Source organism: Labrus bergylta, chromosome 24, assembly GCF_963930695.1.
Source record: "Labrus bergylta chromosome 24, fLabBer1.1, whole genome shotgun sequence".
NCBI classification, from domain to species: domain Eukaryota; kingdom Metazoa; phylum Chordata; class Actinopteri; order Labriformes; family Labridae; genus Labrus; species Labrus bergylta.
The window spans coordinates 8555914-8569735 of record NC_089218.1 but is presented as its reverse complement, the minus strand read 5'-3'; the positions used below and the strand labels follow the sequence as shown (position 1 = coordinate 8569735).

Here is a 13822-nt window from a genome sequence, read left to right as displayed (position 1 = left end):
TTGTAAGTGAGCTGAGGTGAAGAGATGCTTTGCTTTTGAAGTGTGTGAGTAATGATTTTAGCAGCTCACATATTTATAGAGTTTTAATCCACATACCACTGAACGAAAAAGGGTCATTGCTGTGAGTCTAAACAAAGAAACCATGCTCACCCTGCTGCCTTGTTACCAAAGTCAAACATACCCTTACTCAAGGAAAGAACATTTATCCCCCCCCCCCCCCTCCTCTCATGCATAAGCTGTGTCTTTTTTCAAGCCACAGCTGGCTTCATGTCACGCTTGAGCTTCAACCCATTTATTTCACTCTGGGGGCTCTCCATGGCTCCTTTCAAGGACCCATCACACTCTGGGGCGCTAAGCAAATGTGAAATGTCATTTTCACCCCGACTCTGGTGCTGTTTTTGCCATCAAATTGTCCTTCCTGAACCCTCGCCTCTCCTTCCTCTATCTGAACTCACCCATGTGTTTTTATACCTGTTTGTTTCAGACTCTGAGAACACAGAGGATGAGACCACAGAACCTCAGATGGAAACCAAAGAAGGGCTCGGGAGGCACCAGGACAAAGCCGGAAGGAGAGGACACCCAGGTATTTTAATCTTAAATCCTGCTTAAGTTAACGCACGACCAAGATTGGCTCGTCTTTGTAAATGTAATGCATATTTTTATAGCTTCAAACACTCCCAAATGATTGTACAGAAAAAGAGAAAAGCAGCATGCGCACATTCAGCATCTTTTTATGAGGCGAGAGTTGGTATGATTTACTGCGGCACCACTATCGTCTCTGCCAAAAACACACTCGTACAATATTATGATTCAATGCCGATTGATAGATTTAATGGACGCTTGTTACCAGCTTGGCCCAAGTCGTGCGTTGGATAGAATCCGATATGGCAGGATGCATTAATCCATCCTGGTGTGATGCAACAGAGTGACACACTGGCCTAGTTTCCAGCAAGAGAACCTGTCTCAGGTCTGATTCTCACTGCGGAGCTCCACAGGGGAACGTACAGCCTCAAAAACTGGGGCTGTTTCTGCTCCATATTTGAAACTAAAATTAATAATAATTCCACCTTGCGTTGTGTACTTGAGCTTTGCCAGATTAAATAGAGTGGTGGTGATTAGCTGAGTAAGAGCTACATTAGATTCAGGGGATGGCGGTGGAGAGTTGTTGATGAGCTGGAACGATCAGCTGATTCCACTGACTTCAGAGAAATGCAACTGATTCGCGTCTTTTACTCAGTTTACCATCTTCGTTAAATGATTTATTTTCTGCAGAGTGGATTGTGTCATTTTGAGATTTCACAGTTAATTCAAGTTCAATTAAATGATCGGAAAATCATTCAGATATGTCCATTTTTGACATATCTTTGACAACTTGTTTTCCAAAACTTCAATATTTATAATTAATCATATAAGGAAGACGGAAGCAGAGACTTTTACACTCTTACTTACAAGTGTAAGTTGGGTACTTTTGCTTGATAAACAGCTGAATTGCTTACCCCATTGAGGCTCTCTTGGTGTATTGATGGTATTTTTTACTGGACTAAAGGCAGGTTTGATGAAGTCAAAAGACTGCATGGTATTTTTTTCACAAAGAGGGAGCAATTTTGGATTCACTCACTCATGATCTCCAAACTCCAAGTTGTCTCAAATGTAGGACGAGGCATCAGACAATAATAACCGTAATAAGCTCTTTCCTGTCAGCACTGCAAATATAAAAGGATTCCTGAGTGAGTATTTACTCATTTGTTAAAGTGTTGTTGTCGTCACAGCTCCCGCATGCCCTCACACCCGTTCTTAACCAGGCTACAGGATGTCTGAATATAGACCAGAAATATTGACACCCTTCTCCTCCGGCACCAAGAAGATGTTTTATATTCTTCCCTCGCTCATACGTGGTGTTTGCTCTTTCTACACTTTCCGTGTTGGCGTGCCCTCATCACATCCCTCTGGAGACGAGCAACAAAGGAATCGAGAGCGAATATTAAATAAGGGAGGGATGAGGTGATACATCATTTGTTCCTTTCAAAGAGCAGATTCTGGATGCCTCTGCTGAATACAAACACTACGCTGCCTTGTTGAACCACAAACAAGATCATTTGTCTTCCTAAATTGAGGCATTTCTGCAGGAGATTTGGTTTTTGTGTCACTCCACATGGACCTCGTGTGCATCCAGTCGAAAAACAAGACAAGATTCATTTTCTTTATTTGGTTCAAAACAGCAGTGAAGGCCTGATCTGCCTTCAGGTAGAAATGCTGCAAAACCACCTCGTATGGAAATAAAAACAGACCTTTAAAGCTCACTAGTACAAGGCTGATATGGTTTGTTTTCTGGTTGTGCGGCCGAGTCAGGATCATCCACGATTGCAGCAGGAGCCTGTCGTTTAATATCCCTGACACCATCCCCGCTTCAAGGTTTCTGTCGTTAACGGGAAGATGCTGACTGCTCTTTCTTTTCGCTGCCTAAAGCATTCCTGTCTCCGTTGGTCATCACTAAAATGTCAATCATTACCTGATTTGCGACGGGGGGGGAAGGATCTCTTTAAGTGGTGCACGCTCCACAACGTAGCCATTCCCCTTTCTCTTTCATTTCCTGTCTTGAAGGAATCAATAGACTCTTTATCCAACGGGCCGTTTTTTTTTTTATGCTTGATGTTGTTCCATTTTCTACCAGCTCAGGGTTCCTGCTCTTTTTCTAGTTCATGGAGTGATCCTTGAAAAAAGACAGGTTTTGAATAAAAGCCTTGAGTAAACCTGCTTCTTTTACGCATGTTATGCTTTAAAATATCTATCACTTGATATTCAGTTGATTAAAGTTTGTGTTCGAACAAAAATGGATTCCAAAGTAAATTTCATTACATCATGATCCATCTCTTTATAATAAATCAAAAAGAACCTCTTTGATCATTCAAATTAAAGTACACCAAGTTCGTCTCTCCTGACCCATCCCTCTCTCTTAAAGACGTTATGTGACATTCTACAAAGTCAAGTCCTCAAAAATGTTTGATTTATAAGGCGCTAAATCATAACAAAAATCATCCCATGACACAATGAAAGCATGAATTCTGGGGATCAGGGCTGTCTGAGTATCTAAAGCCTCATAATTCTACTTAATCTTTGCCAATGAACTCCATTAATGTAAGCAGTCTACATGACTTGCTCCTATATTACCATAAACACACAGAAACTATAGTCCATTCAGAGTCAATCCCACCTACAGTGTCCTGCTGTAAATACTCACTAGAACTAAAAGTGTGTGTCTACCAAAGTCTGCCTAACATCTCTCTAATGTCTCTTTTCTTTGTCCAGGTGAGGGAGGAGGGATGATGGACTACAACCCCGATGCTCCTGATCGCAGAGCCACCCTCCCCGGAGGCTATGATCCTGTGGTGGAGCGGGAGCTCCGCACTCTGGGTTCCCGTCCTCCAGGGTCCCACTTCGACCCCACAAACCCATCCAGGCAAGCCCTCGGTGGGGCTCCCGCTGAGGGGGGGGCCCCTGTGCGTCACCTTGGAGTGGAACCACTGATCCGAGCATCTCACGCTAACCTGGCCCGGCCTGTTCAGGGCTCAGAGGAAAGTGTTTCTGTAGGCAGCGACTACTATGGGAGCATGTTCAGCCTCTACAGAGGGAGAACATTTTCCATGCCATTATAGCACATGGCTTCTTATTTGAAGGATTCCACTAAAAAGACATGGCCACAAACTCAAATTGCAAAGAATACTGATACATAAGACAAGACATTTTATCATACATAGACCCAACTTGCAAAAATTTGACTCCTTTTGTTATAAGTTGCCAAACGTGTTCATTTTTCTTAACTTTTGTTTTATTAGTTCCAAAATGTTATTTTGAAGTCGCACTTTCCTTTGACTCTGTGTTTTGTTTTTTTGCTGTGAGCGTGGTTGGTTTCAATCTAACACTGATGACAAGTCTTACAAAATATTATCGTTATGTTTCTTACAGCCATTAGAGAGAACATGATGGTACAATCAGCTTATATATATACATATATATATATATTATTCAGCACTTCTGAAAACTGTGATAACTCTTTTTAGCCACCGCATGTTTTGTTGAGCAGCCGTGCACTTTTGGATTAACACCTTATCTTTATAAGTTTGCTGTGGCATGCATGGGTTGCAGGCTTGGATCCAATGCTAATGTTAGCATGAATGCTCACACACATTTTTTGAACATGTGATTCACAGGTTGTTTTTAGGCATGATGTTTTTGTATTTGCAGTTAGAGCAGGGGTATTTCTTCTGAGGTTTTGTAAGATCTCCTGTTGTAAATCTGCTTTTTTTGTTGCTGCACAGGCCAATAATTTCCAATTCTTAATTTTTTTAGAGTGTCTTCCACTTCACCACAGTTAGATTGAGTTCTTTTGAGAATCTTTAATGTGGGAAACATTATTTTACTTCTATTCCTTTTTTTACTCTTAACGTTTTACACTGTCTGATCTCTGAAAACGAGAAACAAAGAGCACAGACAAATCAAAAAGATCTCACTGGAAATACAAGATAAAATGACACAAATGGAGCTTGATCTGCTTCTTTAGAACTCCTCCAATGCCTACAGCAACTGCACTACAGCTCTAACTTCACACCTCCCAATCCTCACCCCTCTAGGAAACAAACTTCTACAAAATCCTCCCATCATGCTTCTCTGTCTTCTGACCAGCCAACTCCCAGCACACACAAAAACAGCAGCAGTACCCCAAACCAAGACCTGCACAAAGCAAAACCTTCTGATCCTCAATCTTCTAAAACAGACCAAGCATCAAGTGTGAACAGTGTTGTCATGACACCAAAAATGGCTCGAGCAGCACCCAAAATCTTCGACAAAGTCCTTGCTTTTGAGGAGCGAAGGGCTAGCGTAGATCTGCCAGGGGGAGTATCAGGATCGGGCCTTGGAAGAGCAAGTTCTTTTGACTCAGAGGACAGCGGAAAGAAAGCTGGAGGCCTCAGCAAAGAGGAGGGTCGACTCCTGCAGGGGGTCGCCCAGAAGCGAGCGGCATTCAAGCAACGGGCCTCGTCTTTAGAGGACAAGACTAGCTACTCCCAGAGGGTCCAGAGCTACCAGAGCAAGTTCGCAGAGGAGCTGCAGAGGATCAAGAAACTGGTGGGGAAACCAAGCTTGAAGAAGGCGTATTCCACTGAGCAGCTGTCTCAGAAAGAGAGGCTGACCACAGGGAAGCTGGAGCCTATTCCTCCGCAAGTTGTGCATAAGCTGGAGGCCCGGGAGCGTGCCCTGGGGGACACCAAAGACGAGGCACTACAGAATTCCCAACAGGCCAAAGGCAAAGATCTAGGAAATCAAACCATCCAGCCTGAAAAGGACAAGATGACACAGCCAAATCTACCAGTGAATATCTCATCACAAGGAAGCACAGGGAAAATCTCTGTTACCATGGAGACTGCACCAGATAACCACCAGTTACCAGGGAAACCATTGCCAACAGCTAAAAGGACAAGCATCACCAGGTTTGGCGATTATCTAAACTACAGATTTTTTCTCTGTTTCTCAAATCATTTGTGAATGTTGTCTCGTGATTTAGTTTCTTGTCAACAAATCTTGACTCAAAATTAAAGTTATTCTACACTACTTGAATATTCATACAACACTTGTCAGTGTTACATAACAGTTTTTTTTTGTCTTGGCACACAGGGAAACTCTACAAAGATCTCCGGCAGCTGACAAAGATGCACTTGTTGCAACGTCTCATAAATCCTCATCCCCCATAAGAGATCTGGGGACTGGACCAAAGCGGGAAACCAAGTTGGACGACAAATCAGACCACAGGTCGCCAAGCCCGAGTGGGAAGAGAGCGTCTCCGTTAACTGTGAGGCAACCAGTGTCCCAGTATCCACCTAAGCCACCTCGACTCACCCCTTCGCCCACTCCTTCCATCAGCCCGCTCATGAAAAGGAGGAAGGCGGAGGTGGGGCGGACGTCTCCGGCCTTGAAAATGAACATCCCCACGATCCTGGTGGAGGATGAGCCCATGGAAACAGAGTGTGTCCCAGAAAGGAGCAGCGAGGGAAGAAGGACCAGGAGGAAGGAGGGGAGAGTCCACAAGAACAAGAAAGGACGATCGGTTCAACCAAGGAGTCCAGAGGAAGGTAGGAAAGACTTCATGATGACTGTTAAGAACCGAATTTAGGCCAAAAGAACCAGTTGCATGAAAAGATTAACATTGGATCCAACTCTTAACTGCTAAACGATTTAGTTCCCCTTAATTACTACAGGAGGATCATCTGATGACTCCTACCTGTCTGCTGATGAAGAGCCCACTGAGGCCCCAAGGTTTGAGAGGCCTCTTCAGGACACCAAGGCAATCAGCGGTGCAGAGGTCACGCTGAGGTGCATCATCACAGGGAGCCCGCCCCCTACAGGTATAACTGAGAACTTTCCTATATATAGTTTTGTGTGTCTGTTTATGTCTTAATATTTTAAATAAATATATTTTGGAAGCATTTTGTGGATTTTATTAAGTTGATGTATGTCCTTAAACTTATTTTTCTTTTGAATGAGAAATAGATTTTAAGAACTTAGACCACACTAATAAACCCACAAACCTTTGCTTATTTAATCTTTGTTGTGTTTGCTTGCTCTTGCTCTTTTGCTCTCTTATTGTTTACTGAACAAAGAAAACATCCAAGTGTCCTTTTACCGAAGAAAACACAACATTTTTTATGAGAGGAAATAAAATCCAGTTAAAAATCTGTATCTCCTCCGGCTGTTGTTCAGCTTTACTCAGTACACATCTTCGTCAGGTGGATTGTGCTATATCAGTGTTTCAGTGGGAGGTGTTATTCATTTCATTGTTTGTGTGAACATGTTTATTCTCTGCCTCCTCAGTGACATGGAGGAAGAACAGCGTGGAGATACGGAGCGATGCCTTCCATGCGGTGAAGTCTGAGGGTGAGCGGCACAGTCTGCTGATAAAACACATGAGGCCGAACAACGCCGGGTCGTACTGCGTCTCAGCTGTCAACCCAGCGGGCAGAGCGTCCTGCGGCGCCACCATCTACATCCAGTCAGGTGAGACGAGGCCAGAGATGGAAAAGATAATCTGACACGTGAAGGGATCTGCTGTTTGATTTGTCGTTACAGTGGCACATTTCGGAGCATGTAACATAAATATAAATGAAGACATGAAAAATGACGCCGTCCTCGAACATGTTGACTCGCATGCTTTAATCCACTGCCAGCCCTCCTCCGCCTGACATTCTCTCTTAACGACTACAAAGGCCTGCTGGAGCTCAGCATCCCGACTGTGGCTCCTCGCAGCGATAGTAACCATGGCAACCCATTAATTCTTAAAGGCACTGAGCTCCCCCTCGGTGCCGATTGGGAGAACGCAGAGCTGCCCCGTCACATAAAGGTTCCCCCGAGTCTTAAAGGCAGCCATGGCATTCAGAATCAGGAGTAAACAGAATACATTTTCTTTTTGGAAAAGATTCCTGATGAGAATGTGTCTGAGGTGGACGTGTGTTCACACTGTACAGCATGTGTGAGTGTGTGTGTGTGTGAAAGCTTGAGTGTTGATTCAGCTCACGTTAACGCATCCTGCACTTCTTCAGTTTTGTCAACAAATGTGAGCGTACACTCGGCCACAGGCTCAGCAGCGGCTCAGGGCCTGTGTTGCCATATTAGGCCAGTGGAGTCTAACTTGCAGGAGTATTTTTAGCCGCCCTCTTGTTCTCTCGGGTAATTGCAGTCTGCTTTATGTCCCCCCCCCCCCACCCCCCACCCCGTGTGAGATTACTGCCCCAATCATAGAGTTCTTCATCTCTGTAGTTTTTCACACTGCAGAGTTTGGAGTTGTCAAAATGTGGTGGGAGATTGTGTGAGTCACTGTAGCCGGTTGAGCTGGCAACCGTGGAGATTTTTGGCACTGTGAGCCACAAAGTGAGGGCGAGAGTGATTGAATAGCTACAAAGGAAGGCGAAACTCAATATGGTGAAGAAGATTAGCATTGTTGTTTTGTCGTTTTTTTTTTATACATTTGACAATAAAATGATCCTCTGTGGAGGCCGCTTTTAAAACCAATCCCTCAACATTGTACGAGAAATACATAAAAAAAAATTGTTTCATAGGCACATTCTCTATTGTTTGAAAATGTATGAGAATATGAGCATGACAGTGACGGGGAGCAGAGGATGGGGCTGAAAGGGAAGGTTAGCTGGCTCAGACTGTGCAGCAGTTGTGTAAGAGTTGGCAGGTTTGCGTAAATACTCCGGGGAGTTATCCCCTGGAGCACAGACGCAGCTCAGAGATGTGACTCTAGGTAAGTTATTTTTCCATTTTAATGCCAGTGCAGTGACATTTCAACAGAATACCTTTGTGCTTATACGCTTAATAATCCTGCATAAATAGTTTGTGTGTGAGGAGGATATCTTTAAAATCGAAATGTTTCAATCTATGAGTCAGTTCTTGCATGTTTATTGAGGTTATTTTCATCTCTTTGAGCGTTTTTCCACCTGCAGATTTCAGGAAATAATCTTTCTCCTCCTGTTTTAGACCGCTCAGTTAGTTTAAGAGAAGCACTCTTATCTCTACACCCTGCTGCTGGTCTCTCTCCAAAGGATGACAAGTCTTTATTCAGTTCCTCTGATGGATATAATTCATTTTCAGTTGTCACAGTGTTATCTCCTCATAGCAGAGTTTGAGGTCGAAACCGAGAAAGAGAGAAAGAAAAAAGGCAAAAAGAGAGAAAGAGGAGCCGAAAGAGAGGTAGTGTGGTGTGTCGGCGTTTTATATTTCTCCATCCAGAGGTGAATTCATTCTGACTTTACTGCCAGGAGTCGAGACGCAGCGTCTGCTCTGGAACTCCACGGGAATAAGCAAGTGATTGGGTCAGGGATTAAGGGATTAATTCATTATCTGTGACTTCAGAGAGGTCCCCACTCCCTACTCTGAGAGAGAGTGTGTGTGTGTGTGTGTGTGTGTGTGTGTGTGTCAGTGTGTGTCTGTGTGTGGGAGCAAGTGGCCCACTCATATCGAACTCATCTTGGCAAAGAAAGTAATCTCCAGAAGAAAAGAGCAAAGCCTGTAAACATGGTCGCTCTGACGGATTGTAAACTCCTCAAGCTTTGCCGAGCCTCCTCACTGGTGGCGTGTTGACCATATCTCAGAGATTTACACGTAATTACTCTGATTAAAAAAGTGTGTAAATCAGAGCCGACTCTGTCATGAACTTCAGTTAAGTGAATTAGATTTACTTTCACACTTATGTGCGGTATTTTTCTCCTTTTTTTTTTTTCTTCCAGAGCCGACCCACGTGCAATGTGGGAAACTGGCCTCAGCAGTCAGAAGTCCCATCCAGTCAGACGAGGAGTATCTGAGCCCTCAGGAGGAGGAGGCCATGGAGCTCGGGGAGCCACCCGCTCCCATTAAAAGGGTCCACTTCACAGAACCTCCGTCCTTTCAGGTAGGGGAGTCTCAGAAGTGGCACATTTATTTTGTCTGTTATTTTGTGGTAATACATGTTTGAATGTACGGCTGCAGATAACAGTTGTTTATTTAGGTGTTTAAAATCTACTTTTTATATAAATCCTCTTCATTTATCTGTCAGAAAATGCTTAGAAAATAAACAGCAATTTCCCAGAGCCTAGGGTTGCATTTTGTGTTTTCATTTAAATGGAAAATAACGTAAACCAATCACATTTCAGAAGCTGGTAGGTTCGGGGGGGTTTGGCACATTTTGATCGAATCAAAATTAGTAGATGATGAAAAAAGCTGCCAATGAAAGATGTTGAAACAATGAGTTGATAATTTGATCTTCTTTCTCTTCATCCCTTCAGGTCCTAGTGCATCATTTATAAAGTTGTCTTTGTTGAACAGGTGGCACCGTGTGATCAGAGTGTAACTGAAGGTCAAGATGTTGTCATCTCAGCGAGGATCAGAGGGCAGCCCAAACCCATGGTTTACTGGTCAGACACCTTCCCTGAGAGCTTGATTACATGCATAATTTTGTAGACGCCTGAAGCTATTATCTCACAAAGGTCGCCCACTGCTTCCCCTGTCAGACACACAGACGCACACAGCGCTTTATTAAACACCTGTGACTGAAACATCTGTGACAACCACTTTGCTCTGACCCAGGCTGAAGGACAGAGTCGCGGTGAAGACAGCGGGGCGCTTTGCCGTGCGGGAGCCGGGCGACAGCAGCAGCAGCAGTGAAATGAGAATCAGCTCTGCTCAGAGGTCAGACGCAGGACTCTACGTCTGCAAGATCATCAACGAGTACGGATCCAAGCAGGCCGAGTGCAGAGTGGACGTCAAAGGTTACTATAAGATAATTCAACTGTCTTGAACAAATATCTCATTGCAGTATTTTACGTCTGTTTTTTTTTTTCTGTATTTGATCATAGCTGGAGCACAAACAGCTCTGCAAATCATCCGGGAGGTAGAAGACATGGCGGTGAGAGCTGGAGAGTCGGCCATGTTTGAATGTTACATGAGCGGTCCTCCAGATGTTGACGTGGACTGGCTGTCCAACGGGAAGCTGATCCAGCCGGCGCTGCTCAACTGCAAGATGCATTTTGACGGCAAGAGGTTGGTTTCTTAATGCCCTTTGGTGACAACTATGTGTTGAAAGATTTTTGTTGCATGCAGAAATGTTGGTTTGCTTCATTGTTTGACTCACTTGTCATACTGTTACATTCCTACAGGTGCCGTCTACTGCTAAACTCAGTGCACGAGGATGATAGTGGAACGTACACCTGCAAGCTGAGCACTGCCAAAGGTGAGCTCCAAACACTGTTCGCTTCAATCTTCAAAGAAATGTTGAAAAATACATTTATGTAAGCATGTTGTCTGATTGTCTCTTCATTGATTGGAGGTTCTTTCTGTTTGTTGTTTTTTTTACAAGCTTGAAAAAAATAATTTGTCTGCAGAATTCAAGGATTATTTGGTTTATAATTAATCTGAAACCTATCTAAACATATCGCCACTAGATTGAGTACATTATATATTGAGTTAAAAAGAAAGATGTGAATAAATGCTAGATTTGTGTTGATCAAAAACTTATTTGGATGGGACGTCTCTTTGCATTTACAGAGGAATTAACGTCAAGCGCAAACCTGAGAGTGTCCCCGTCCAAGGAGCCTCTGTTCACCCGTAAACTGGACATCCTGGAGGTCATTGAAGGTCGCGTCGCCCGGTTTGACTGCAAGGTGAGCGGATCACCGGCTCCGCGAGTCACATGGATGCACTTCGGTAAGCTTTTCCGGCGTTTCTTTCGAACGTATAGGCTGTCGAGATGCAGAAATGAGACGCCTTGTTTTGACGGTGCGTTAAACGTTCTTTCAGAGACGAGAGTGGAGGAGAGCGATGACGTTTGCATCCTTCAGGAGGGGGGCCGCCACTCGCTTGTCATCACCCACGTGAGCGGCGACACGGAAGGCTTCTACACAGCCGTCGCACAGAACATTCATGGAAAGTCTGAATGCACCGCTGAGCTCTACATGCAAGAACCTCGAGCTGCCATCGCCTCTCACTTGTAAGGAAAATAATCTATACGATGATGTATTTGCGTTAGTGTCTTTTTAAAAGCTTTAAAAGGGCAAACAGATGATTTATGTTTTCAAGGGCGAGGCAAAATGCTTCTGGAGAAAGAAAATACATTTAAAGAGGCGAAAGCACATTAAAACAAAAAGTAAACCTGGTGACCTCTCAGTTTCTAATCTCCTTTCTTTCTTCTAGGTCAAAGCTGGAGAAGATGCCTTCCATCCCCGAGGAGCCCGAGGTGCTTGAGAGCGAGGTGGAGAGGAGGACAATGCCCGACTTTGTCAAACCTCTGGCTGACGCTGAGGTGATCGAAAGCAAAGAGGTCATGCTGAAATGCAAAGTGTCTGGGCTTCCCTACCCGACCATCGGCTGGTACCACAACGGGAAGCGAATCGAGAGCAGCGAAGAACGCAAAATGACCCAGCGTAAGAACGGGAAGCGACCACAGTCAAAGTTGAGGAATTGTTCTGGTGGAGATGAGAAAATGAAAACGTGTGTGTCTCTTCTTTAGACAGGGATGTCCACAGTTTGGTTATTCGGAGCGCTTGTCACTCTCACGGGGGCGTCTACAAGGCCGTCATCGCCAATAAAGTGGGCAAAGCCGCCTGCTACGCACATCTATACGTCTCAGGTAGAGACGGAGGATTCATTTTGAATGCTAGAGTTGAGATCATGCAGAATATGTCATTGGATATGTTTTCATTGTGTTCTCATTTGAAAATAGACATCGTTCCTGACCCTCCTGATGGTCCTCCAGTGATCGAGGCTATCACAGGGAAAACTATAAGCCTCAGCTGGAAGAGACCAAAGAGGCTGGACACTTCATGTGGTAAATAAATGAGACGTTTATGGTACCAGTTTTCATTTGTTGGCTTACAGCCCTTGCAGGGAATCATAATTAATGGTAACACATTTAAAAAAAAAACTAAAGAGAATCCGTTTTTTCCCGCATCTTAAGAACCTCACTGTATTGTATTGTCGGCTGAATTTAGTAAAGGACCATTTTATGTGTTTGCAGATGCTGCCTCCTTACTCTATGTGGTCCAGCAGCAGCCTCTGGGGTCGATCCAGTGGTCTGTGGTGGCATCAAACCTTAGAGAGACCAACTTCACCGTCACCTCGCTGTCCAAGGGAGTCCGCTACGCCTTCAGAGTTCTGACCTCTACCGGAAAGACAACGAGCAAACCCTCACCCTCGACTGACCTGGTCCAGCTGCTGGACAGAGGTTAACCATTCAAACTGTTACAAATGAATGTTTGAAGTAAAATAGGAGCTCTCTTTGATTTTGGTGTCTTTTAATCTTGCAGGACCTTATCTGAGAAAAGCCCCGATCATTACGGACAAACCTGACGTTGTTTATGTGGTCGAGAACCAACCCGTGTGCATCACCATCACGCTGAACCACGTGCATGCAGTCGTCGTCTGGAAAAGGTTAGTCTCTGCATCTATTATCACAAGTGACGGCTCTGTAGACTGTAGAGCTGTTTTTTTATTGGTGCAAAATAACACAAGCGGTAATTTACCGTCATCTGAGGTTTTGCAGAGGCTGCAGCTGAACGCACGAGTTTTAGATCTTTGTTTAAATGCTGTGACAGCGTCTGAAGTGCAGGAAGCTCATTTCAAACAATGGGCTGCAGAGCTCACCTCTCAGGAGCCGGAGCACTGCTGGTTTTCATCTCATTTCTATGTACTTCAGAGAGTGTTTTATACATCGAAATAGATTATGCCAACACACTGATTCTCTAAGGAATCAAGAAGGTGTTTGTTACCTGGTGGTTTAATTTCTGGTATCCTTGTATCAATTGTATTGTTCCCTCTTAGAAAACTGCATGTCTCCATTGTCAAATCTATACCCTAAATTTGTTCCATTTATACTCTCAAGTAACCCTTACAAAATTCCCTTCTGTCTATTTAAGGAATACAGTAAGTCGTGTTTAGAATATGCACTGTTCCTGAGAAAAGAAATCAATATCAGTCTTTCTTTTTAGTCTCCTTTTAGGCCTTGGTTTCTCATGTACAGCTCTGACTGTGTCATATTCTCTCTGCTGTTCCCAGGAGAGGGGTGGTGTTGGTCAACAAACCGGGAGTGTGCGAGATGAGCATGCCGGACGACGACCAGCACACCCTCAAGCTTCAGCGAGTCAAGATCACCGACATCGGTCAGCTGGTGGTCACCGCCAGCAACCAGTTTGGCAGCGACCTCTGCACGCTGCAGCTGGCCATGTCAGGTCGGTGCAGTTCAGGCGGGGCAGCACACGCTAAATTTAGAGCCTCTGCTCGAATCCAAAGAACTTACTACTGCTTA

The 13822-nt window shown here is 44.3% G+C and overlaps 1 protein-coding gene across 1 annotated transcript in view; it reads left to right on the top strand.

Moving 5' to 3' along the window:
• spega (striated muscle enriched protein kinase a) overlaps positions 1–13822 on the top strand; it is a 44028-nt gene that overhangs the window by 16598 nt on the left and 13608 nt on the right. The window contains exons 3-21 of the mRNA XM_065951790.1: positions 485–583; positions 3307–3457; positions 4629–5483; positions 5668–6122; positions 6249–6395; positions 6862–7044; positions 9276–9436; positions 9850–9938; positions 10111–10292; positions 10380–10563; positions 10680–10753; positions 11068–11226; positions 11320–11509; positions 11713–11942; positions 12029–12148; positions 12242–12346; positions 12536–12742; positions 12825–12948; positions 13573–13745. Of these exons, the coding sequence (XP_065807862.1) occupies positions 485–583; positions 3307–3457; positions 4629–5483; positions 5668–6122; positions 6249–6395; positions 6862–7044; positions 9276–9436; positions 9850–9938; positions 10111–10292; positions 10380–10563; positions 10680–10753; positions 11068–11226; positions 11320–11509; positions 11713–11942; positions 12029–12148; positions 12242–12346; positions 12536–12742; positions 12825–12948; positions 13573–13745 (3888 nt within the window). The remainder of the gene's footprint in view (positions 1–484; positions 584–3306; positions 3458–4628; positions 5484–5667; positions 6123–6248; positions 6396–6861; positions 7045–9275; positions 9437–9849; positions 9939–10110; positions 10293–10379; positions 10564–10679; positions 10754–11067; positions 11227–11319; positions 11510–11712; positions 11943–12028; positions 12149–12241; positions 12347–12535; positions 12743–12824; positions 12949–13572; positions 13746–13822) is intronic.